Source organism: Schistocerca gregaria, unplaced genomic scaffold (genome assembly GCF_023897955.1).
Source record: "Schistocerca gregaria isolate iqSchGreg1 unplaced genomic scaffold, iqSchGreg1.2 ptg000615l, whole genome shotgun sequence".
Taxonomy (NCBI): Eukaryota; Metazoa; Arthropoda; class Insecta; order Orthoptera; family Acrididae; genus Schistocerca; species Schistocerca gregaria.
Window position 1 is genome coordinate 319,954 of NW_026062003.1, and position 22,881 is coordinate 342,834.

Genomic DNA, 22,881 nt, shown 5'->3' on the forward strand with positions numbered 1-22,881 from the left:
GCCGGTGGCGCCTCAGTCACGCTCCCTAAAAAAAGGTTGTTTTTTTGTCAACTTACGTTCAGAATAATGTATGTACAAAAACAGGTGTTTATGCTTGTTTATTAAATTGTACAGAGCAAATTATGCGCGCTCCTTCCCGGGGAAACACGCTTTTTCTTCTTACCCTCAGCATCTTCCAAATCACCTCATAGAGCGTGGATGCACTAGTACGAATTTATTTGAGTACTTGGATACCCCATCATTCCTGCGTTTGGACGGTCTAGCACAAACTCATTCTGAAAGCCCAGCATGCCATCTTCTGAAGAAATCGAATTGCTGTGCAACGAGTAGTCATCTGAGAGAGAAGAATAGTCGCTTGAGGTGGTGCCATTTTGTTGGACTTTAGCGTTGTTTGCAGACAAATCGAATTCTTTTTTGTTGGCTCGAAGAGAAGGCGACCCATGTTCTCTTCTATTCTCATTCGGATACTTATGAGAAGCTTCATATTCGACTAGGCGTTTACAGAGGACCTTTTTCATCTCCATGAATTTAGGTATTAGCTTATGCTTGCGTTGAAAGAGGTCGGGGTCTGACCTTTTAGCGGCGGCTGCTTCGGCCTCTAGCTGAGCTAGGAGAAAACAAATACGATCGTATCGAGAACAAGCCTTATGCCAGCCTTCCTCCGTGCCATCGAGTAACAAGTCGATGGCCTGAGTATAATGTTTGTGGCAAAAGCCGAATTCCTTGAGCACCACTTCGCGACATCCTTTGCCATCTCCGACTGCTTTGTGAAACGTCGAGGCACATTTGTTATAGTAGCTGTCTGGATCCAGGGGGATGTGCTCTGCACAGTATAAGGGTCTGGGACCTATATATTCCATCAGGGCAGCGTTTCTGCAACGAGAGCCTTTTTTACGATTGACTCCGCGACACTGCAAAGCGCCCTTCTCAGCGACGACCTTAGGGCGTACGCGACGCTCTCGATCTGTCGAATGATGCACACCGAATCTTGATCTCTTCTTCGTGTAAACCGGAGAATAGGAACCAGATGAGGCCAGTTGCGCGGGGGTTGCAGTGGCCGCGTTCGGTTCTGTGTTCGACCATTCGGAAGAAGCACAGCGATTCGACGAAAATTGAGAATTTTTTACATAACACGAAGGCGAAAAGGGCTGTTGAGAGGAGTAAGGCGAACTGTTTAAACTGGAAAAAACGTAATTATTCGATGGAGATTCCGATGCATTCAAGTTCTGTGATTCTGAATGAGAAGAACCCGCATTGGGGTACACATTCGCAGAAAATGTATTATTGCCAAAATTAGTCAAACAATTATTGTTGTTCAAATCCGTAGATGCAGCTCTAGAAAAACCCTTCTCCGGCACGTTCCGACCAACCATTGACGTCACACCTTCCCTAGTCTGTACTGTAAACTTCTGTTTGTCCTTCTGGTAAAAGGATGGTTTCTCCGCAGCCTGCTTAGAATGACCACTGCCAACTCGGTCGACATTCTGATACATGTTCGCCGTCTGCGCAAACGCGCGGACATATTCCGATTGACGTGTACTCTGAGGAGATAACGGCTGGTTTTGTTGGTAATAATTGTTCCACTCTCCAGAAAACGCAGTGGCATTTTCTGAATCGTACGAACTTTTTGGACAAAGTGTCAAAATTGAGGTGGGATCGCATGTACCACAGACATTCATGAACGGTGTATTCTCTGCATCTTGTGTACTGCTGTTCATGTTCATATAAGGAGAATCACACACGAAATCCGTGCAAGGTTCTGGGTTCGAGAAACCAGCGTCCCTAAAAGAATTTTGTGGATGAAACTGTGGCTGCAAATAGCTCGCACCGAGTGCATTACTCTGTCCTTGCACAGAAAGTTCAGCTTGCTTTTTCTGAGTTGGGTACGTTGTATCGTTATCGATACTCGCGTTTCGATTATTCAATTCACATGGAATATTGTTGGCTGATATGTTGCTATTCCTAAAAAATTTTCACAAATATAGACAAATTTCATCAGTTTTTCATATATGACGCGGACGTGCGAACATGGGTAGCTAAAAACTTCGCATTTCCTTTATCTGCGACCTATTATTCACGAAATATAAATAATACGTATACATATTATAAAAAACAGAAAATTCGCAAAATAGCAGCAATATGTCGATATTTTCTCCTGTACAACAAAAAAGCATGTTGAACTCTACATACCAGTCGGAGATGCTTTGACTCGAATTATTGAAGTCGATGTTGTTATTAAAAGGAGGCACTTCTGCATTTTCAAGTTCGCCCACAAAGGCAGCGCTATAATCGAATTCGTCGATCCCATAGAAATTGTCACAGAACGTACTCATACATTCAGCAGGTAGCAATGAGTCCATACTTTACATCGCAAAGGAGTGACGATAATTGATTGATCTATAAAATAAATTAATTTAGAATTCCTTAATTGTGATGACATAGGTTAGATTTTTTTTTACCGGAATTGTATAGTAAAACGATAAAATAAGCATATTAGTAAAACCGAGGCCACCAACTAACTCATGACTTATGTATCCAATGATTGGACCCAGTAATAGAGTTGTGGAAACGTTATTAACCAAGAATAACAAAAAGATCAGGACGTGACGGGCGCTATCAATTTTAACTGTAAGAGATGACGCGTCGCATACCGCCGAACAAAACACAAATTCACAAAATAGTTATTTTCACAAAAACAACAATCAAATGCATAAAGTGGGCGAGGTAAGGACGAAAAAACCAATACAGACAATCTGATAACCAAAAGGTCCACAACACCAAATTAAGCTGTAGTAATTATAAAAGATCAATATTTAGATATCAAAACGATATGGTTTGGTAAAACAGGGCACCAAAACCTACCTCGAACCACAAAGTCAAAACAGTCGACCAGTCCTTTTCTAAAGGTATAGTTGATGAAAATATGAAGGTACCAGTTCTGATAATATCAACGTGTTTGATTTTTTGTCGAAAAAAAATTGACGTTGTATCAAATATTGCTAATTTACCAAGAACTGGAAGTATACACATACATACACATATTCTATTTTTAACAATATTCTTATTTTGTGCATCATCTGAGCTGAAAAAAGAATATCCAGCCAGACCTCGTTAGAAACAAATAGGAAATTTTTCGATAGTATAGTAAAGTTATAACACAGCGTTATTATATATGTCCATGCTTGGGCTAATTTGACATCACAGGAAGGCCATTTAATAGTTCATCTATATATAGATGATTGTATATCAGGTAAATGGCTAGTGTTATTATAACAAATTGTTCAGTTACTCTGTCATAACGGACGTTGGAGATTAATATTTCTTCCATAGTCAGAGAGAGCCAACTGTAAACTCGTGTGCTAGCAACCTATCGGACAGCCTTTATGCTTAGCCCATAGTACTAATATTAGCTACAGTGGGCGTATTGTCTGTGAAATCGCTTTCCTGTTTTATTCATTCTCGCTGCGTTGAATAATTTTACCAAAAAATCTCGCAGGCACGATGTTGAATGAACCAGGATGCCAGGAGTGTGGACGGTGCAATAGTAATGAAATTCTGTCCACAGGTGTCCAGGTGAGAGATATACTAGCGGGATGTGGATTGCGATCTTGGCCTGTGTTAGTGTGGTTAGGAGTGGTTTCAGAAATGCACCTCGCGGTTCATCTACGGTTAGTCATTTGTCAGAACCCGTAAGGGATGTTTTTGCACGGGTCTGAAAGCGGGAAGGCCTGCTTCAGAAAGATCTAAACATGACAATATCTCGGGTACAACGAGTTCTATTTTTAAAAAAAACCTCTTACGCAGCCGCTGTATAGCGTGGTACCAGCAGCTTAATCTTCAGGATTATATGGTTGGGATTCGCGCAAGTACCAAGGTAAGGAAGGTGAAGTGCTTGAATTCGATTAACAAGCACAGTTTGATCGTGACAAACCACCGAATTAGCTAAATCAGTATAAACTTAGATCAACGAGGCTTTTTCGTCTTGCGTGATTCTTGATTAACAAATTGATGGTTTATAGCTCTGGTAATAAGAGGGGACGACTCGTTGGTAAGTAGTAAAATTTTGATGGTTCATAACGGATTTTTTCGGTCGCGTGTAACTTTGTATTATGTATGTCATTTCTTGTTGTAGCGTGTCTCTTGGTGTTTGCGAAAAAATTGCCCGACCACGATGATTACTATTGCAGCGAAAATTGCTTCGAAGATCGATCTTCCACAACCTCTTCTCGTCAAGCTGACGCTGGTAAGAAGTGCTATACACAAGCCCGAGCACATCAGAGCCACATTGAAGTCTCTCGGTTTGAGAAAAATGCACCAATCGGTGATTCATAAGAACATCCGTCCAATTCGCGGTCAGATCAATCTGGTAGGTTACAGTTTTTCAAGACCGGCCTCAGTCGGGGTCTCGGTGGTCGGCCAAGCTCTGTCCCTCACACTTTCTTTTCACCGAATAGGTCAAACGTCATATCAAGCTTGAAGAAGTGAATGTAGTGCCTAAGTGAAGCCGGAAGGTTTTATACTGCAGTCCTACCTCAACCCGCATCATCCACAATACATTTTGTGCGAATTTGGGCCCTATCTACCAGACTCGACTGCGTGACAGGTTTTTTTTTTTGTGGTAAATAAACTCCGTGTATACAATTTAGACCATAGTGTGATTTGCTCTATAGACTAGTATTTTCCGAGCCGAGTATTTCTTCTCACCCGATGACTTCGTTTGTGTCACGTTCTTGCTCAGAAGAGGGCAATGCAGCCGTTTTTCCGAAGATGATCAGCGTTCGAGAACTGAGGTCTGTTTCGACAATTGAAGTATGTGTTGCGAATGTTTTTTCATCCGAAGGCTCGACCCTGTTACTCTTCCTTGATGTCAAAAATAGGACGTTCACGAGTACCTGAGTAAGGTTGAAGAGGCGGAGAGGGAGATAGACGTGCGCTTGGCAGAGGACTTATCGAGGGAAGTGAGGAATGAGTACCAGGAGGTAGTTCGGACTTTTTTGCCTAGTCAACTACCCTCTTTGTCGTTGGAGCTAGAAAACGCAGAGAACGCGTTGGTTAGGGCGTCAGAACTTGCCGCGTTTCTGAGCGCCAGAGTGCAGCAGCTAAGTTCTATTAGAGAGCGAGTGTGTCATGCGTTGAAGCGCATGACTCAGGTTATTGAAGTTGCGAAGTGCGTTGAAAACGCCCAATTTTTTTTGAAGCAGCAAGACGAAGAGAGGACGGCAGATGAATTTTCGAAGTATCTGCGATATGAAGAAAGTGCGATTGATGAGCGTTCTAGACAGACGATGGACCAGGTTCAGACGGAACTTCTGCGCAGGATAGATGGCGAGCTCACGCGGGCCATTAGAGCGGGTGATTTGTCGTCTGTTGAGCGCTACACGCGGTTGTTTGGGCTCGTTGAGAAGCCTGAGAGGGCGATTGAGAAGCTTTGCGACCACGTTGCTGCCCAGGTGGACGTGGCGAGTACCATTTCTGAGATAGAGAGTTGGCAGGCGAGCCACCCGGGCGAGGTTTTGAACGAGGCCTATTCTTATGCGATATCTATTGATCTGTTTTTCAAGAGGCTCCACCGACAGGTCAGGCGACAGAGGGATTTTTTGAGCCGAGCGCTTGGTTTTGGCGGGTATGTGAGGGTGTTGGTTTCTTTGGAGCCGATTGTGGCCAAATACGCTCTTGAGTTGTTGCAGAGGTTTGTGGAGAGCGCCGGTGTGCTGGCGATGAAGCAGAAGGTGGTGAGCGGCAAGTTTGCGGTGGATGGCGAGAGCGCGGAGAGCGACTCGAGCTTGTCGTCGCAGCTGTTTTCGCTAGTGGAGTATTTGGTCGTTGTGTTGCAGAGTTTTGAGAGGCACAGTCGGTTTTTGAAGTCGAGTGTGGAGCAGGCTAGGGGTGACGTGGAGGAGGCGTTGAGGCGAGCGGAGTCGGTGAAGGAGGGGGGTCCTGATGGTCCCGCGCCGCGGCGGTCTGCTGCTGGGTGGGGGGGGGCGGAGGGACTGAGAAGAGAGCGGGTACAGATAGATGAATTGGCGAAAAAAGCGAACTTTGACGGGTCTGAGAGTTTGCTCTACTGGGTGTCGGAGCTGGCCGAGTGCTACGTTTTGTTCGAGCATTACCACCTGAAGGAGGTGATGGGCATGGTGGTGGAGCAGAGTGGCGTGATATTGGTTGAGGATTTGTGCCAGGTGTCGACGATGGCCGACAATGTGTTTTTTTTGTTGAAGGAGTGTATGGGCCGAGCGGGGGCGACGTTGAGCGTCAACATATTGTGCGCGGTGACGAATTTGGTGGTGGCGGAGTTGGACGGTGGCTTTTTGACGGCGTTGGAGGAGATTAGTTACTTGGCACCCGCGTCGTCGAGCGCGCCCGGGACAGGTCAGGGGGGTCAGAGCGCGGCGATGAGGAGCATACCTATAAGGAACGTGCTGATTTCGATGAACACGATTGCGCAGAGTGCGAGGTACGTGGTGGAGTTGAAGAGGAGCATTGAGGAGCCGTGTGAGGGGGTCTTTGGCAGGGGGTCTCAGGAGTTGGACAAGGTGATGGTTTGCTGCGAGGAGTTGGTCGCGGTGGAGGGGAAGATTAGGAGGCAGCTGGAGGTGCAGATGAAGTGGTTGATGCGCCCGCTGAGTCACAAGATAGCGGGCATGTTGGAGGGGTTTGATCGGGCCAACTTCATTGTGATGGACGGACAGCAGGCGGAGGGTCAGGCGTCGTGGGTGGAGACGTTGACGCACAGTTTGGACCAGTTGGTGGTTCCTTTGAGGGAGAGGCTGTGCAGGGAGAACAGGGAGGTCTTTCTCTCGTTGGTGGTGAGCAAGGTGACGGAGATGTTGGAGGGCATGATTATGAAGAAGGGGTACAATTTGTTGGGTGCGGAGCAGCTCGACCGAGACATGAGGGCGGTGGAGACGTACTTCGCGCAGCAGTCTCAGGAGTGCACGAAGGGCAAGTTTGGGAGGATTTACGACATAACGTTCTTGTTGACGTTGGAGCAGGTGGAGGAGATTGTGGAGATGTGGAACAGGGAGGAGGTGGACACGAGGTCGCGGATGAGGTTGTCGCTGAGCGAGATTAAGAGGGTTTTGGCGTTGAGGATAGGAGCTTCGCACGAGGAGGCGACGAGGTTGGAGTTGGTGGGGTGGAGGAGAGACGGGGTGTTGATGTAGAGAGGGGTTTGCTTAGAGAGAGAAGAGAGGGGTGTTCCGGACGGGGAGGTGTTTTATTGGTGTTCGGTACGACGAGTGGGTTCTCCGAGTGTGTTGAGGAGAAGGATGTCGGCGGAGAGGAGGGCCTTGTTTTGAGAGTTTGAGACAAGTTTGGCGATTTCTCTGGAGGTGTCGTATTTTCTGAGGGTTAGGAAGTTGGGGTTAGATTGGATGGCTTCTCCGATGAGTTGGGCGGCTTTTGCTTCGCCGGTGGCTCGGATGATGGCGCTGAGTTTTTCCTGTTCTGCTTTTTCGACGATGAATTTGGCACGTTCGGCTTCTTGTTGAGCGACTTGTTTGGACTCGACGGCGTTGCTGTATTCCTTTCCGAAGCTGAGGTGGGTGATGGAGACGTCGCCGAGGAGGAGGTTGAAGTCCTTGGCGCGGTCGGTGAGTCGTTCGCGGATGGTGCGCGAGACGATTTCGCGCTGAACGATGAGTTGGGAGGCGTTGTACTGGGCGACGACGCTTTTGCTGACTTCGTTGACGATGGAGGGGAGGACGCGTTCGTCGAAGTCGGTGCCGAGGGTGCGGAAGATGGTGGGGAGTTTGGAAGGGTCCGGGCGATAGAGGACTCGAAGGGTGATTTTGACCATTTGGAGGTCTTTAGATCCGGTGAGGGAGCCTATGGACCTGGGGCGCATACGGATGTCGTAGTCGATGGTTTGCTCGAGGACGGGCCATCGCCAGATGGTTCCTTCCTCGAAGATTTTTTCTCGGACGCCGAAGATTTTGTTGAAGATGATGACTCGGTGGCCGCCCTCGACTGTGGCGGGGGTGAGCGGGGGTCGGGGGTCGGGGGCGGAGAGGGGGGGGTGGTGCGTACCGTTGCAGATGCCGTTGTAGCCGTAGATGGCGAGGGGGACGGCGACGGCGGCGAGTGCGAGGAGGCCGCGAGGGGGGAAGGAGCGGGGCACGGTGGGGGTTCTGAGGATGATGGACTTGAAGATTTTGTGGTTCATGGTGGGTGGCGCGGAGAGAGAGGGTTGATCGCGGGAGGAGTGAAGGGTGCAATGAGGGAGGTGCGCGAGAAAAAAAAAGGTGAAGGGGGGAGAGGGGAGGGTGGGGCGGGGGGGGTTGCGGGGGGAGCGGTTGGAGAGAGGGGGGGGTGGGAGAGGGGGCGGGTGAGTTGTTGAAGGGGGTTGGGGCGCGGCCGGGAGAGAGAGTTTGCCGAGGAAGTTGTTCGAAAAATGGTGAGAAACGCCGTGTATGGGCCGAGGTTGCGCAAAAGAGTGTTTGAACTTGATTGAGTTAGAGGCGCCATTTGTCCGAGAAAAGCGGGATGGAAAACAGTCTGGAAGTTCGAGAGGATGTGGAGGCTGGGAGCGAGAGCGGATGCAAGTACATTTTATTGATTGGGGGAGTGCTGTCGGGACTTGGAAAGGGGACGATTGCGAGTTCCATTGGTCGTCTTTTTCGGTCTCACAACTTCAGCGTGACGGCGATCAAGATAGACCCTTATTTGAACATCGACGCAGGGACGATGAGTCCGTTCGAGCACGGCGAGGTGTTCGTGCTGAACGACGGGACGGAGGTCGATTTGGATCTGGGGAACTACGAGAGGTTTTTGGACGTGCAGTTGAACCGGGACAACAACATTACGACGGGGAAGATATACGACATCGTGATTAAGAAGGTACTTGCGCGGGGCGGCGAGGGGGTGTGTGTGCGTGCGTGCGAGGGGGTGTGTGTGTATGGGTGTGTGTGAAGATTCACAGTGTGTGTGTTGCCGGAGTTGTTTAGGAGAGAAAGGGGCTGTACTTGGGGAAGACGGTGCAGGTGGTGCCGCACATTTGCAACGAGATTCAGGACTGGATATTGCGGGTGTCTCGGCAGCGGTTGCCGGAGATGGAGGCGGATCCGGAGATATGTTTGATTGAGTTGGGGGGGACGGTGGGGGACATTGAGTCGATGCCGTTTATAGAGGCGATGAGGCAGTTTCAGTTTCGAGTTGGGCGTTCGAATTTGTGCGTGATACACGTGTCGCTGGTGCCGGTGATAGGGACGGCGGGAGAGCAGAAGACGAAGCCCACGCAGCAGTCGGTGCAGCAGTTGAGGGCGCTTGGGTTGTCGCCCGACATAATATTGTGCCGGAGCACGAAGCCGATGAACGCCGAGGCGAGGTTGAAGATTTCGAATTTTTGTCACGTGAGTTATGAGTCGGTGTTGGGTTTGCATGACGTGTCAAACTTGTACCGGATACCGCAGTTGTTGTACGACCAGAGGATATTCACGTTGCTGCACAGGTACTTGAACATACCGATGAGGAAGGCGGTGGACTTCGACCAGTGGATTGAGTTGGCGGACACGGTGGACAGGTTGTCGGGGAGGTCCGATTTGGTGGTGAGGGTGGCGATGGTGGGGAAGTACACGGAGTTGGAGGACGCGTACATATCGGTGTGCAGGGCGTTGAAGCACGCGTGCTACTGGTTGAAGTTGAGGGTGGAGGTGGATTACGTGGAGGCGTCGGAGCTCGAGTCGGCGGAGAGCGCGAGTTACGAGAGGTATTGGGGGTTGGTGAGGGGGGCGGACGCGATAATAGTGCCCGGTGGGTTTGGGGACCGAGGGATAGAGGGGAAGGTGCTGGCGGCGAGGTATGCGAGGGAGTCGAACAAGCCGTACTTGGGGATATGTTTGGGGATGCAGGTGTCGGTGATAGAGTACGCGAGGTCGGTGTTGGGGTGGGAGGACGCGAATTCGGAGGAGTTTGCGCAGAACATAGAGCACCCGGTGATTGTTTTCATGCCGGAGATTTCGAAGGTGCAGATGGGGGGGACGATGAGGCTTGGGAAGAGGAGGACGTATTTCAGGAACAAGAGGAGTTTGATATATAGTTTGTACAGGAGGTGTTTTGGAGGGGAGTTGGATTGGGTGGACGAGAGGCACCGGCACAGGTATGAGGTGAATTTGAAGTTTACGGAGGCGTTGTCGAGGGGGGGGATGGATTTCGTGGGACAGGACGAGACGGGAGAGAGGCAGGAGATGGTGGAGATTCCAGGACACAAGTTTTACGTGGGGGTGCAGTACCACCCAGAGTTTTTGAGCAGACCGAACAGGCCGTCGCCGTTGTTTTACGGGTTGATGATGGCGGCGTCGAACAGGTTGGGAGAGGTTTGGGGGGAGGCCAAGGAGTGAAAGGTGGATAAAAAAAAAGAGAGAGAGAGAGAAAAAAAAAGAGTGGAAAAAAAAAAGGGTGGAAAAAAAAAAGAGAGGGGGGGGGCGTTTATTGTTTTGGTGTAAATGATGGGACAAGGGAGTCCGGCGGAGTGCTCGGATGAGTACGTGTGTGTGTGTGTGTGGGTTGGTTTTTGTGTGGTGGGTGTGTGTTGAGAGGTGAGGGGCAGGCGCGGGGCGGAGAGCGGGGGGGAGGGGGGGCGGTGTGTGTTGAGAAGAGGGAGAGGACTGACGGAGCGGGTCCAGAAGAGCGGGAGCGTTGAAGAGGCGAGGATTGACGGAGCGGTCGGACGAGTACGTGCGGGGTTTGGTGAGAGCGCGGGGGGGGTTGGTTGGCGAGAGTTGAGAAGAGAGAGACTGACGGGGAGCGCGGTGAAGCGCGGAGGCGTTGAAGAGAGGGAGTTTGGGGGGGCGGTTGGAGGAGTACGTGTGGGGAGTTGGTTGGCTAGTGTGCGGGGAAGGAGGAGAACTGACGGGGAGCGTTGCGAAGAGAGGAGGCGTCGAAGAAGAGGTCGAGGTTGGAGGAGAGGTCGGATGGGTACGTGTGGGGGGTTGGTTGGCCAGTGTGCGGGGAAGGAGGAGAACTGACGGGGTGCGTTGCGAAGAGAGGAGGCGTTGAGGAAGAGGTCGAGGTTGGAGGAGTACGTGTGTGTGTAGTTGGATGGTGTGCGTGGTTGGTTGGATGGTGTGCGTGGTTGGATGGTGTGCGTGGTTGGATGGTGTGCGTGGTTGGTTGGATGGGGTGTGTGTAGGATGGTGTGCGCGTAGGATGGGGTGTGTGTAGGATGGGGTGTGTGTAGGATAGTATGCGTGTAGGGTGGGGTGTGTGTTAGATAGTATGCGTGTAGGATGGGGTGTGTGTAGGATGGGGTGTGTGTAGGATGGGGTGTGTGTAGGGTGGTGTGTGTGTAGGGTGGTGTGTGTGTAGGATGGGGTGTGTGTAGGGTGGTGTGTGTGTAGGATAGTATGCGTGTAGGGTGGTGTGTGTGTAGGATGGGGTGTGTGTAGGATGGGGTGTGTGTAGGGTGGTGTGTGTGTAGGATAGTATGCGTGTAGGGTGGTGTGTGTGTAGGATGGGGTGTGTGTAGGGTGGTGTGTGTGTAGGATAGTATGCGTGTAGGGTGGTGTGTGTGTAGGATGGTGTGTGTAGGGTGGTGTGCGTGTAGCGTGGTGTGTGTGTAGGATGGTGTGCGTGGTTGGTTGGATGGTGTGTGTGTTGACTAGTGTGCGTGTTGACTAGTGTGCGGGGAAGGAGGAGACTGACGGGGAGCGTTGAGAAGAGAGGAGGCGCGGTGGGGATGGTTGGAGGTGGAGGGGTACGGGGGTGTGGGCGAGAGGAGGGAGAGGGCGGCGAACGCGGTGCGGGCGTTGAGCGAGATGTACGGGTCGTTGTATGAGGTGTGCGAGCGAGGCGAGAGGGGCGAGGGAGGAGGGAGGGTGGGGGTGATATACGAGAGGATGAGGGAGTTGGTGGAGAGGGGTGGCGAGAGGGTTGGGTCGGTGGTGAGAGAGTTGGAGGAGGGGGTGGAGGAGGTGGGGGAGCGGGTGGGGGAGTTGCGAGAGGCGGCGAGAGAGGTGTTGGGGTTGTACGAGGAGTGGGTGAGGGAGGAGCGTGAAGTGGGGAGTGAGGAGAGGTGGTACAGGATGAGGAGGGGGGTGGAGGGGGCGTTGCTGAGGTACAGGGTGAGTTCGCACGTGGACCCGGTGACGCGTCAGCTGAACATGTCGAGAGAGGAGGTGGGGGAGAACTGCAGGGTGTTTGGGGCGCAGAGGTTGGTGGAGGCGGTTTCTTGGTTGATAGCGCAGGAGGAGGTGGGTTTTCCGTACAAGGCGCATTTTATAGAGAGTCCGGAGAGGTTGTTTGAGAATTTGCGAGAGTACCGGGCGCAGGTGGTGTGTGAGAGGTTTGAGTTGCCGGAGGTGAGGTTCGCGAGTGGCTCGTTTTTCCGGTTGGAGTACGAGGGGAAGTGCGGCGGGGGGGCGAGGTGGTTGGTGGTGAAGTCGAGAGAGGAGGATTACGCGAAGGTGGACATATTGACGGACTACTTTCAGGAGAAGGCGAGGTTGATGGCGAGGAGGCGGAATTGTCGGGTTTGTCCGTTGGAGTGGTGGAGGATGAAGAGGAACCACAGGAATGTGGTACAGTGTTTGCTGAGGGAGGGGAGGCCGCTGAACACGTGGGAGATGAGGGAGGAGGTGTACAAGAGGGCGAGGGAGTGCACGTTGTTCAAGCCGACGCTGACGAAGGCGGTGATAGAGCATCTGGGGGGCAGCAGGGTGCTGGACTTCAGCGCTGGGTGGGGAGACCGCCTGATAGGCGCGATTGGGACGGGGTGCGTGGAGAGGTACTTGGGGGTGGACCCGAATCTGAGGTTGAAGGAGGGTCACGACGAGATAATCAGGAGGTTCGCGAGCGAGGAAGCGCGGGAGTCGGGAGCGTACCGAGTGTTGTACGAGCCGTTCGAGCGAGTGGAGCTGCCGAGCGGGTTTTCGGCGGACTTGGTGTTCACGAGTCCGCCGTATTTCGACTTTGAGATATACGCGGAAGAAGAGGGGCAGTCGGTGGTGGAGTACCCGAGGTTCGAGAAGTGGTGTGTGGCGTTCCTGTTCGCGTCGATCGAGAAGGCGTGGGGGGTGCTAGAGGCCGGGGGGCACCTGGCGGTACACCTGGTCGACATACACGAGTCGAGGTGTTGCGAGCCGATGAACTTGTTCGTGCAGAGCCGGCTGGCGTGCTCGGTGTACGAGGGGGTGATTGCGTCGATAGGCGCGGCGCAGAGGCCGCGGCCGATCTGGGTGTGGCGGAAGGAGTCGGAGGGGGGCCTGACAGAGGAGCAGAGGGCGCGAGCGGGGAGGGCGGAGGAGTACGGGCGGGAGCACTTTCCGCGGATATGGGAGATGTTGCGGCGGCGCGGGTGAGCGCGGGTGAGCGCGGGCGAGCGCGGGGGAGGGGCGAGCGAGAAGGTACAATTTTTTTCGAGAAATCAGAGTTGAAAAGAATAAAAGTTTCATTGTTTTTTCGCGGTGGCATCGGAGCGAGCGGTAGTGAGCATGTTGGCGTTGAGAGCAGGTAGGGGCGGTTTGCGGCGGCCGTGCTTTGGGAGCGGGGGCGGGGGGGGAGTTTGAGGGGGTTGGAGGGCGGTGTACTGACGATATTTTTTTTTTTGCGCTGAAAAAAAAAAAAAAAAAAAAGTCCGAGTTCGAAGGTGCGAGTGGCTGCCAGTTGGAGGGCGGGGATACGCGGAGGTGGCGGGGGCGAGGAGGGAGAGGTTGTTGATACTGGGGTCCGGGTGGTCGTCGTTTCACTTGGCGTCGAAGCTGAACAAGCTGCCGAGGTATGAGGTGTGCATGGTTAGTCCGAGGAATCACTTTGTGTTCACGCCGCTGTTGGCGTCGACGACGACGGGCGTGCTGGACTTTCGCAGCATCGTGGACTCGGTGAGGTCGCTGCCGAACGTGAAGTTTTACCGCGCGTGCGCCGACGCGATAGACTTCGAGAGGAAGGAGGTGTCTTGCGTGGACTGGAGGGGCGCGAAGCACAAGTTCGAGGTGGGGTACGACAAGTTGGTGATAGGCGTGGGCGCGGACTGCAACGTGTTCGACATTCCGGGAGCGAACTCGGAGAACATATACTTTTTGAAGGAGGTGAGCGACGCGTGCATGATAAGGGAGCAGATAGTGCGCGTGTTGGAGTGGGCGAGTCTGCCGGGGATTTCGGTCGAGGAGCGTCGGATGGCGCTGCATTTCATCGTGGTGGGCGGGGGTCCCACGGGCGTCGAGTTCGCGGCGGAGTTGAGCGATTTTTTTTGGAATGACATCGCTCGCTACTATCCGAACATCAGCGCGAACGACATCAAGATCACCCTGTTGGAGGCAGGGGACAAGATTCTGCCGGCATTTCAGGCGAACCAGGTGAGGAAGGCGATGGTCAACCTGAAGCGCCAAGGGATCGACATGCGGCTTCACTCGAAGGTCCGGGAGGTCAAGCCGAACCGGGTGCTGCTGGACGACGGGACCCAGTTGGAAAGCAAACTAATCGTGTGGAGCACGGGAGTAGGCCCGAGAAAGCTGGTGAAGGAACTGAATGTCGAAAAATCTCGCTCTGGACGCATTCTGGTGGACGATACGCTGAGACTGAAATCTCACCGAGACGTGTACGCTCTAGGAGACTGCGCGCAAATCGAGAACATGAACCACCCCCCGACGGCGCAAGTGGCCCAGCAGCAGGCGAAATACCTCGTGAAGCTGCTGAGCGGCGAGCTGGAGGCGAGCGAGTCGGGGAAGAAGCCAACCGGATTCGTGTACAGGCCTCTTGGACTGATGAGCTACATCGGAAACTCCAACTCGGTGCTGGAGTCCGAGTGGCTAAAGGGCGCCGGGTGGCTGGAGTTCGTCATCTGGCGGTCGGTCTACCTCTCGAAAATAAGGAGCTGGAAGAACAGGCTCGAAATCCCGTATGAGTGGCTCCGTACGTGGATTTGGGGTCGCGACGTCAATTTTTAGCGGAAAAAAGAAAAAAAAATTTTGTTGCGCCCTTTCTCAGGCAAAGAGGCGCGTGTGTGTGTGTGTGTATCTACCCATGAAAGAGATGACATTGAAATTTTCGCTTTTTATTTTTTATCTCAGGGGGATGAAGCGGGAGGAGTGGGTCGCGCCGATACCGGGTCGGCCGTGCAAGACAGGGTGGTAGGTGATGCTGAACTCGCCGAGGTAGTGCCCGATCATGTCGGCCTTGATTTCCACGTTTGTGAAGTCCTTGCCGTCGTGGACGCCGATGATGCACCCGACCATTTCCGGGGTGACGATGGCGTTCCTCAGGTGGGTCTTGACTCGGCGCGGGCGCTCTCCGAGATCCGGGTTGACGCCGACCTTCGACTTGCGGAGCTTGCGCATCAGGATGGCCTCCTTTTTCTTGGTTCCTCGAGAGAACTTCCTTCGCACGCGAGCAGGATAGAGCTTCAGAAGCGCCTCGGGGGACATGCTGACGAGGTCCGCGAGGTCGACCCCGCGATAGGTGTACTTGCGGAAGGTCCTCTTGTGGGGAACGGGGGCCTTTGGTTGCGCCTCAGCCATCGGGAAGAGAGGTTTCGAGACGAAGGGGTGCAGGCGAAAAATAAAGAGCTGCTCTGGCGTGTCGGGCTAAAAAAGAGCCAGAAAAAAAAAAAAAAAAAAAAGTCTCATTGGTAAATTGGCGAGATGGGCGTTCAGGTTTTATATTAGGGAGGAGGGTTTTTTTTTTTTTTTTTTTTAGAAAACAAAAAAAAAAAAGATAGTACCAACCGAGAAAGAGCTCAACCTCACTTATTAGCCCACGGACTTCGCTCTGCGAATCCCAGAAGGCCTCCGCGAAAACCTCGACCGCCTCTCCGCCCTGCGACAGCGCAGAATATCGTTGTATATCTTCGATATCACCTTGTACTCGACGTGAACCGAGTCGAACACCGCCACCATCTCTTCCTCTTCGTACACAATGACGGCGATATACGGGAACACCGAGCTGCAGGTCACGGCCTCGTTGATGACCACGGACTTGATCTTGGATCGCTCCACGAACAGTATCTGCTCGCCGCCTCCGAACGTCACCTTTCGGACCTCGATGCCCAAGTCCTGAAAGATCGAAATCGACTCCTCCTTGAGGTCGCTCATCCTCAAGATCACGCGAATCACAACCAGCGCCGCGCTGACCTGCAACGATGCGAGGCTTCTAAACAGCTGCGATGCGCGCAGTGGTGGGGGGGGGGGGAAGGTCAATCTCGTGCACACCTTGTCACACACACATACACACACGCACACACATACACACACGCGTGCATCACCCTCCCTCTCGCACACCGAATCCAGGTACCTCGTAGCACGCGAGACCCAGACAGAGCATCAATAGCACGAAGGCGTAGTCCGGCCCGGAGAACACGGGGTCTTCGACGACAGTCCGGTAGCTCTTTACGCCCAGGTGGACCCTTTCTCCGCGAGGGCCGTCCGGACGCCAGCACCTCACGGGCTCTAGCACTTCGTTCATGTACAGAGAAGATACGCGAAACCCTGAGACGCAAAAAAAAAAAATACTCGAACTCGGACTCCGGATGACAGGTAGATCAAAAAAAAAAAAAAAAAGTTTTCGAAAACCCCTCGCTCCACAACTGCTGGTCAACACCCGCGACGGCGTCGCGCCCAACCCCCCTGAGCACCGCCATGTGTACGCGCGCAGACGGACGCAAAAAAAAAAAACGCTCGAACTCGGACTCCGGATGACGGGTAGATCAAAAAAAAAAAAGTTTTCGAAAACCCCTCGCTCCGCAACTGCTGGTCAACACTCGCGACGGCGTCGCGCCCAACCCCCCTGAGCACCGCCATGCACACGCACACGCGCAAGCAGGTGGGGAAAAAAAAAAAAACACCTCTCCAACCAAGGCCAACGCAACTCGCACCCCACCTCCTCGCACCACCTCTCCTAGTCCCACCCCCCCCCCCGACGCCCACCGCGCCCCCGCGCGCTGCTCCCCCCCGCGATCGCATCAACTCGCCAAACGCGCACGCTCTCACCGTACGCAATTTTTCCGAAAAAAAAATCGGATATCGCCGCATAAAGCATTTTGGCACATCCACCACCCCCCATAACACACCTACCCCACATCGCGCAAACACATACGAGCACATGCATATGTGTCCCCCGCTGATCTAGTAAACCCGCAAATCCCTGGACCATAGTCCCTCCTGCCAAACTGCTGTCCGCTCCAACTCCCCCCTCCCCTCCCAACCTCCCCCCACACGCACACCTCTCCACCGCGCCATGTTCGAAATCGACCCCACCGGCACCTCCTCATCCCTCAGAGTCTACGATGATGGCTTCGAAAAAAAAAAACCACTCCTCCAATACATAAAAGAAATCGAACAAAAACTCAACTGCCAACTTCACCTCCTCGTCGCCGACCAAACCACCCTCCAACTCCTCCTCGCCTCCTCCATCTCTCTCGACTCACTCGAACACTTCGAAATCCTCCCCACCCCCCCCACCCCACAAACCAACCCCCAACCTCACGCACCCTCCTCTCTCCCTCCAAACGCTCATCATGACCCACTGCTCCCTCTCCGCCATCCCACCCCCTCATCCTACACTCCAAATCCCTCCTCACGCTCGACCACTCCAACAACCTCTTCAAAGTCCTCTACACCGACTTCGAACACCACTGCTCCTCCCTAGAAACCCTCAACCTCTCCCATAACCAACTCTACCACACCTGCTGGCCCAGCATCCTCAACCTCAAAAAACCTCTCCTCCCTAGACCTCTCCCATAACGCCCTCACCGCGCTCCCCAAACACCTCTTCCGCCTCCTTCAACTCAAAAAACTCGCCCTCAGCGGCAACCAACTCTCCTCCCTCCACCCACTCCACCACACCTCGTCAACCTCGTCTCCCTCAAACTCTCCTCCATCTCCGTCCCCAAAGACCACAACTCCTTCCTCCACCCACTCACCGCACTCACCAACCTCCAGTCCCCTAGACCTCTCCCACAACCACCTCACCTCCCTCCCCCCCTCCCTCCTCTCCTCCCTCCACAACCTCGTCAAACTCAAACTCCACGGCAACCAACTCACCCAACTCCCACACACCATCCGACACCTCACTCGACTCACCACTCTCCACCTCCACGAAAACAAACTCTCCAAACTCACCAAAAAAACTCTCCCTCTGCCAACAACTCCACACCCTCCGCTGCGAATTCAACCTCCTCTCCAACCTCTCCGACCAACTCATCTCACTCAAAAAACTCCGCGTCCTCATGCTCCACGCCAACCACTTCAAAACCATCCCCAAAATCCTCCGCAAGTCCGAATTCGCCTCCAAACTCATCGTCTGCACCCTCAACTTCAACCCACTCGACCCCACCACCTCCCAACTCATCCACCTCCTCGGCACCGTCAACTACCTCCTCATCTCCCGCAACCCACACCCACACCTCCTCCAAAACATCTCCTCCCAATACACCCCCTCCTCCCTTCAAGACCCCAACCTCCTCTACGACCTCCTCAGAACCTGGATCCGACCAGAAACCAAGTGGTACCACTGCTCCCCCCCCTCCTCCCCACCTCTCTCCTCCCGCCCTGACCAACCCGCCAAACCCCCCCTCCGCATCCTCCCCTCCCTCAAACCCCGCAAACCACCCTCCTCCGCCCCCCTCAAAACCACACTCTCCTCCTACAAAGAACCCAACCACTGCACCACCATCCTCCAACTCCTCAACCAACAACACAAACACTGGCCCTCCGCCAAATTCATGTCCTTCTACCAAGACATGCTCTCCCACTGCGACTGGAGCCCCCCCTTCCGCGACGACCTCAACAAACTCCCCCTCTCCAAAAAAATAGAACTCCTCCACATCTACAAAGGCCCCTGCGTCCGACTCCTCTACTGCTACGTCGGACCCATCTCCTCCTCCAGAGACTCCAAACTCAAAACCTACCTCAAACTCGACCCCCTCCTCCAACAACTCCTCCACCCCTCCCTCTGGGTCCCCTCCCTCTCCAAAAACCACCAAAACTGCACCACCATCATCCGCCGACTCGACTGCTTCATCGACTGCGCCAACCCCACCTGGATCTACCAGTTCGTCGACTCCGGCGGCGTCAAACTACTCCTCTCCATCCTCCGCCAATCCTCTCGCCTCCTCGTCAAAACCAGGCAAGACCAAATCTGCGAAATCGAAATCATCAAATGCCTCTCCAAACTCACCCCCCCTCTGCGCCCTCTCCATCCTCCGCGTCCACGACTCTCTCTCCTGCCTCCTCCTCTACCTCAACTCCTACGACCCCTCCCTCCTCTCCCACACCCTCCAAATCTTCACCTCCCTCTACATCCAGTTCCCCTTCTCACAACTCCTCGAAGAACCACTCCTCCTCCTCTCCCACCACGACTCTCACCCCTACCGCCCACTCGTCGACCTCCTCCGCATCCGCGACAACCGCGACTCCTTCGCCCAAATGAAGGCCTGCGCCCTCAGCCTCATCACCAAAATCTGCGAGTCCCACCTCAACTGCCTCCACCGCTACACCGCCACCAAAACCTTCTACGAACTCGGACTCCTCCAGTGCCTCCACTCCCTCAAACCCGTCCAAAACCAACACCTCCAACTCCAAATCCACGAGTGGAACCAACAAGCCCACGCCAACCTCGAAGAAACCAAAATCTTCACCGCCCTCAACTACCGCGTCCTCCCCCAACTCGAAACCCTCCGCCCCCACCCACTCGACCACGTCTACCCCCCCTCACTTCGACCTCTCCCTCACCCACCCCTCCCCCAACCCCCCACTCTTCAACAACTCCTTCGACACCTTCCTCAACAAATTCCTCCGCCACTCCCCCCCAAAAGACCTCTTCGACCGCCGCTCCCGCCTCCCACCAATCCCTCTCCCGCCCCCGCGACGACGACCACTCCACCCACCTCCTCAAACTCTTCGTCGACGACTTCGGACTCTCCTCCATCCAGTACACCGACAAAACCACCGTCGGCTCCCTCACTCAACGACTCTCCAGGCGCTACTACCGCGTCCACCGCGGCCTCTGCAACCTCTTCTTCCTCTCCAACCTCGGCAACACCTTCCGCGGACTCCTCGCCGAAGACCCCCGACACCTACATCTCCCACATCCGCGAAATGTTCAAAACCCGGCGACTTCGTCGCCTCCCTCAAACTAAAACCCTGGAAATTCCTCCTCGAGTGCTTCTCCTCCGACAAAACCATCCACGTCGAACTCGACCCGCACTGGACCGTCCAACAAGCCATCGACTACATCGTCGAGTCCAACCACTTCCAAAGCAGCGAAAAACACCTCCTCTTCCTCATCAAAAAATCCGCCTCCAGAACTCCCTCCTCCGTCGACAGCTCCGACCTCCTCCCCACCTCCCCAGACCCACACCCACTCTGGCACCCCCGCCACCCCCCCTCCTCCCGCACCCCCTCCTCCACCTCCAAATCGGCTCCTTCCGACGCACACACAAACTCCCTAACTCACAACCCTCCAATTCCCAACCCTCCAATTCCCAACCCTCCAACTCACAACCCTCCAATTCCCAACCCTCCAACTCACAACCCTCCAATTCCCAACCATCCAATTCCCAACCATCCAATTCCCAACCATCTAATTCCCAACCATCTAATTCCCAACCCTCCAATTCCCAACCCCCCAATTCCCAACCCTCCAATTCCCAACCCCCCAACTCACAACCATCCAATTCCCAACCATCCAATTCCCAACCCCCTAATTCCCAACCATCCAATTCCCAACCCCCTAATTCCCAACCATCCAATTCCCAACCCTCCAACTCACAACCCCCCAAATTCCAACCCTCCAATTCACAACCCTCCAATTCACAACTCTCTAACTCCCAACTCAATTCCCAACCCCCCAACTCTCAACTCCCCCCACTCCCCTCCCCCCAACTCCCCTCCTCCCCCCCCCTCACCCTCCTCCTCCTCCTCCTCCAACCTCCCCCTCACCCTCCGCGAGTCCAACGTCATGCTCGTCTGCCTCCCTAACAGCGGCAAACTCGTCGACGTCCTCAGAAAACAACTCACCGTCAACGAACTCTCCTCCGGTAACACCCGCCTCCGCCTCGTCCTCAAACTCAAAGGCGTCACCCTCCTCATCCGCAAAAAACCCTACCACGTCACCCTCAACTTCCACCCTCAAAAAAGACGACCTCCTCCGCTTCATCGCCTCCAAATTCCCTCACGCCATCGACAACATCGACCACTACGACCTCCTCATCGAAGACACCCAACCCACACACACCCTCGTCGGCTTCGACTCACCCACTCTCCACCGCAACTCCCTCTCCCTCCAAAAAGACCAGTGCCTCAGCGACGTCAGATTCAGCCCCAAACGACAACTCCTCCGACTCGCCATCAAACCCATGCAAATCTCCATCCTCCTCCCCTACGGCGAACGCATCCAAACTCTCCTCAGCCCCGAAGAACGCGTCTTCACCCTCACCTCCATCGCCACCCGCAGAATGCGCTCCCAAGGCCAACTCCTCCAAAACCACCTCTACTACCTCGTCAAGGACGACGCCCTCCTCAGCCGCCACCTCGAACTACTCGAACTCGGCATCCGCTCCGGAGACCTCCTCCTCCTCAAACACACCCCATTCCAACCCCGCCACGACTCCCTCAACATCTGGGACGAACCCTGGACCGACGACCACGTCCAATTCGACTCCCCCGACGAACGCATCAAACAAGACTCACTCTCCTCCAAACCAAAACAACTCCCCTCCATCAACAACCTCTCCCACCACTCCCCCAGCCAAGACTCCTTCCTCAGCACCAGCTGCTCCAAACCCGTCTCCGACTCCCACAACAAACCCAACCTCTCCCTCCTCAGCCTCGCAACCCTCAACAAACTCGTCCAACTCGTCACCGAGGCCGACGACTCCGACGGCGACTTCGTCAACACCTTCCTAACCATGTACCACTCCTTCGCCTCCCCCGCGCAACTACTCGACAAACTCTTCGAACTCTACAACGTCCCCCCCAACCAATCCCATCTAGCCCCCTCCGTCCAACTCCAAACCTGCACCTTCCTAGTCAAGCTGCTCGACAAAGACTACCACTCCCTCAGCGAGTGGCAACTCGAAAAACTCTGCTGCTGGATCGAATCCATCCCCGACTCCACTCAGCAACAACTCCTCCTCAGCGAACTCTACAAATCCCGCAAAGAACGCGCCAACTCCTGCAAACACGTCCCAGTCACCTGCATCACCATCGCTCTGCCCAACGACAGACCCCCCCCGACTCATCGACCTCTCCGCTCGAGACATCGCCCAACAACTCACTCTAGACATCTGGCCCATCTACTGCTCCATCAAACCCACCGAACTCTTCAACGGCGCTTGGATCAAACCCTCCGCCCCCTCTACCGCCCCCAACGTCACCAAGCTCATTCAAAGGTTCAACTTCGTCTCGACCTGGGCCTCCTCCGCCATCTGCTCCGAACTCAACGAAGAACTGCGCCGAAAAACCTTCACCAAAATCGTCCACGTCGCCACCTACTTGAAGGCCCTCCGCAACTACCACCTTCTCTACGCCGTCCTCTCCGGAATCAGCAACATGGCCATCATACGACTCAAAAAAACCATCGGAAAAATAGACCGACAGACCATGCAAACCCTCTCCACCCTCGAACTCCTAATGGACATGAGGGGATCCTACAAATACTACCGAACCGCGCTCAAGAAGATCAAAAACACCAGCTGCATACCGAGCATCACAATCCTGCTCAAAGACCTCATCTTCATCGAAGACGGAAATCCAGACGTTATCAACGGATTGATAAACTGGAGCAAACGAAGGCAGGCCTTCCAACAAATAGCCGAATTTCTCGCATACACCACCGCACCGCTCAAAGGCGTCGTCTCTCTCGTCGTCAACGACGTCCCCGCCTCCACCATAATCGAGAAGACCGTCTTGCTCGACGAGGACCAGTTGTATGCACTATCTGTCTCGCGTGTGT

At 53.9% G+C, this 22,881-nt stretch overlaps 10 protein-coding genes and 1 long non-coding RNA gene across 12 annotated transcripts; 6 read left to right on the top strand and 5 right to left on the bottom strand.

Moving 5' to 3' along the window:
• Window positions 1-64: 64 nt before the first annotated feature.
• LOC126316937 (uncharacterized) lies at window positions 65-2,943 on the bottom strand. 2 transcript variants are annotated; one of them, XM_049992970.1, is made up of 3 exons: window positions 2,863-2,943; window positions 2,191-2,423; window positions 65-1,962 (listed from the first exon to the last, which is right to left on the bottom strand). In XM_049992970.1, the coding sequence occupies exons 2-3, from the start codon at window positions 2,358-2,360 to the stop codon at window positions 204-206; spliced, it is 1,929 nt and encodes a 642-aa protein (XP_049848927.1). In that variant the 5' UTR covers window positions 2,361-2,423; window positions 2,863-2,943; the 3' UTR covers window positions 65-203. The 2 variants fall into 2 exon arrangements, with proteins under 2 accessions (XP_049848927.1, XP_049848928.1); XM_049992971.1 differs by having other exon boundaries at window positions 2,191-2,397; window positions 2,863-2,900.
• Window positions 2,944-3,182: 239 nt separating this feature from the next.
• Window positions 3,183-7,187, top strand: LOC126316951 (conserved oligomeric Golgi complex subunit 4-like). The gene is made up of 3 exons (XM_049992985.1): window positions 3,183-4,366; window positions 4,455-4,809; window positions 4,878-7,187. The coding sequence occupies exons 2-3, from the start codon at window positions 4,708-4,710 to the stop codon at window positions 7,161-7,163; spliced, it is 2,388 nt and encodes a 795-aa protein (XP_049848942.1). The 5' UTR covers window positions 3,183-4,366; window positions 4,455-4,707; the 3' UTR covers window positions 7,164-7,187.
• LOC126317009 (uncharacterized) lies at window positions 7,177-8,164 on the bottom strand. Its single transcript, XM_049993043.1, has one exon. It carries the CDS (start codon window positions 8,162-8,164, stop codon window positions 7,217-7,219), a length of 948 nt encoding a protein of 315 aa, XP_049849000.1. The 3' UTR covers window positions 7,177-7,216.
• A 218-nt stretch (window positions 8,165-8,382) lies between these two features.
• Window positions 8,383-10,410, top strand: LOC126316955 (CTP synthase-like). The gene is made up of 2 exons (XM_049992989.1): window positions 8,383-8,838; window positions 8,946-10,410. The coding sequence occupies exons 1-2, from the start codon at window positions 8,485-8,487 to the stop codon at window positions 10,335-10,337; spliced, it is 1,746 nt and encodes a 581-aa protein (XP_049848946.1). The 5' UTR covers window positions 8,383-8,484; the 3' UTR covers window positions 10,338-10,410.
• A 38-nt stretch (window positions 10,411-10,448) lies between these two features.
• Window positions 10,449-11,036, top strand: LOC126316905 (uncharacterized). The gene is made up of 5 exons (XR_007556335.1): window positions 10,449-10,480; window positions 10,623-10,670; window positions 10,755-10,799; window positions 10,867-10,914; window positions 10,982-11,036. It is a non-coding gene; the product is annotated as an uncharacterized LOC126316905 (long non-coding RNA).
• Window positions 11,037-13,724: 2,688 nt separating this feature from the next.
• LOC126317010 (probable NADH dehydrogenase) lies at window positions 13,725-14,879 on the top strand. The gene has a single exon (XM_049993044.1). The coding sequence runs from the start codon at window positions 13,725-13,727 to the stop codon at window positions 14,877-14,879; it is 1,155 nt and encodes a 384-aa protein (XP_049849001.1).
• Window positions 14,880-14,961: 82 nt separating this feature from the next.
• Window positions 14,962-15,498, bottom strand: LOC126316952 (40S ribosomal protein S15-like). The gene has a single exon (XM_049992986.1). The coding sequence runs from the start codon at window positions 15,447-15,449 to the stop codon at window positions 14,994-14,996; it is 456 nt and encodes a 151-aa protein (XP_049848943.1). The 5' UTR covers window positions 15,450-15,498; the 3' UTR covers window positions 14,962-14,993.
• Window positions 15,499-15,617: 119 nt separating this feature from the next.
• Window positions 15,618-16,394, bottom strand: LOC126316988 (uncharacterized). The gene is made up of 2 exons (XM_049993024.1): window positions 16,222-16,394; window positions 15,618-16,088 (listed from the first exon to the last, which is right to left on the bottom strand). The coding sequence occupies exons 1-2, from the start codon at window positions 16,390-16,392 to the stop codon at window positions 15,681-15,683; spliced, it is 579 nt and encodes a 192-aa protein (XP_049848981.1). The 5' UTR covers window positions 16,393-16,394; the 3' UTR covers window positions 15,618-15,680.
• A 1,736-nt stretch (window positions 16,395-18,130) lies between these two features.
• LOC126317012 (uncharacterized) lies at window positions 18,131-19,126 on the bottom strand. The gene is made up of 2 exons (XM_049993045.1): window positions 19,105-19,126; window positions 18,131-18,951 (listed from the first exon to the last, which is right to left on the bottom strand). The coding sequence occupies exons 1-2, from the start codon at window positions 19,124-19,126 to the stop codon at window positions 18,131-18,133; spliced, it is 843 nt and encodes a 280-aa protein (XP_049849002.1).
• A 1,843-nt stretch (window positions 19,127-20,969) lies between these two features.
• LOC126317013 (putative protein TPRXL) lies at window positions 20,970-21,912 on the top strand (the record flags this gene model as incomplete). Its single annotated transcript, XM_049993046.1, has 1 exon — window positions 20,970-21,912. A coding segment is annotated over one exon (864 nt), but the record flags the coding sequence as incomplete, so codon positions are not given.
• On the top strand, window positions 21,836-22,875 carry LOC126317014 (ras guanine nucleotide exchange factor K-like; the record flags this gene model as incomplete). The annotated part of the gene is made up of 2 exons (XM_049993047.1): window positions 21,836-21,895; window positions 21,957-22,875. Coding segments are annotated over exons 1-2 (979 nt in total), but the record flags the coding sequence as incomplete, so codon positions are not given.
• Window positions 22,876-22,881: the final 6 nt, after the last annotated feature.

Coding starts and splice junctions, on each gene's coding strand:
- LOC126316937 (XM_049992970.1), bottom strand. CDS start 2,360: ATGGACTCATTGCTACCTGCTGAATGTATGAGTACGTTCTGTGACAAT. Junction 1,963..2,190: donor AGTCAAAGCATCTCCGACTG/GTATGTAGAGTT, acceptor AAAATTTTTTAG/GAATAGCAACATATCAGCCA.
- LOC126316951 (XM_049992985.1), top strand. CDS start 4,708: ATGACTTCGTTTGTGTCACGTTCTTGCTCAGAAGAGGGCAATGCAGCC. Junction 4,810..4,877: donor GGTCTGTTTCGACAATTGAA/GTATGTGTTGCG, acceptor TGTCAAAAATAG/GACGTTCACGAGTACCTGAG.
- LOC126317009 (XM_049993043.1), bottom strand. CDS start 8,164: ATGAACCACAAAATCTTCAAGTCCATCATCCTCAGAACCCCCACCGTG.
- LOC126316955 (XM_049992989.1), top strand. CDS start 8,485: ATGGAAAACAGTCTGGAAGTTCGAGAGGATGTGGAGGCTGGGAGCGAG. Junction 8,839..8,945: donor ACGACATCGTGATTAAGAAG/GTACTTGCGCGG, acceptor GGAGTTGTTTAG/GAGAGAAAGGGGCTGTACTT.
- LOC126317010 (XM_049993044.1), top strand. CDS start 13,725: ATGGTTAGTCCGAGGAATCACTTTGTGTTCACGCCGCTGTTGGCGTCG.
- LOC126316952 (XM_049992986.1), bottom strand. CDS start 15,449: ATGGCTGAGGCGCAACCAAAGGCCCCCGTTCCCCACAAGAGGACCTTC.
- LOC126316988 (XM_049993024.1), bottom strand. CDS start 16,392: ATGAACGAAGTGCTAGAGCCCGTGAGGTGCTGGCGTCCGGACGGCCCT. Junction 16,089..16,221: donor TGGGTCTCGCGTGCTACGAG/GTACCTGGATTC, acceptor CGCGCATCGCAG/CTGTTTAGAAGCCTCGCATC.
- LOC126317012 (XM_049993045.1), bottom strand. CDS start 19,126: ATGGAGAGGGCGCAGAGGGGGG. Junction 18,952..19,104: donor GGAGAGGGCGCAGAGGGGGG/GTGAGTTTGGAG, acceptor GGGTTGGCGCAG/TCGATGAAGCAGTCGAGTCG.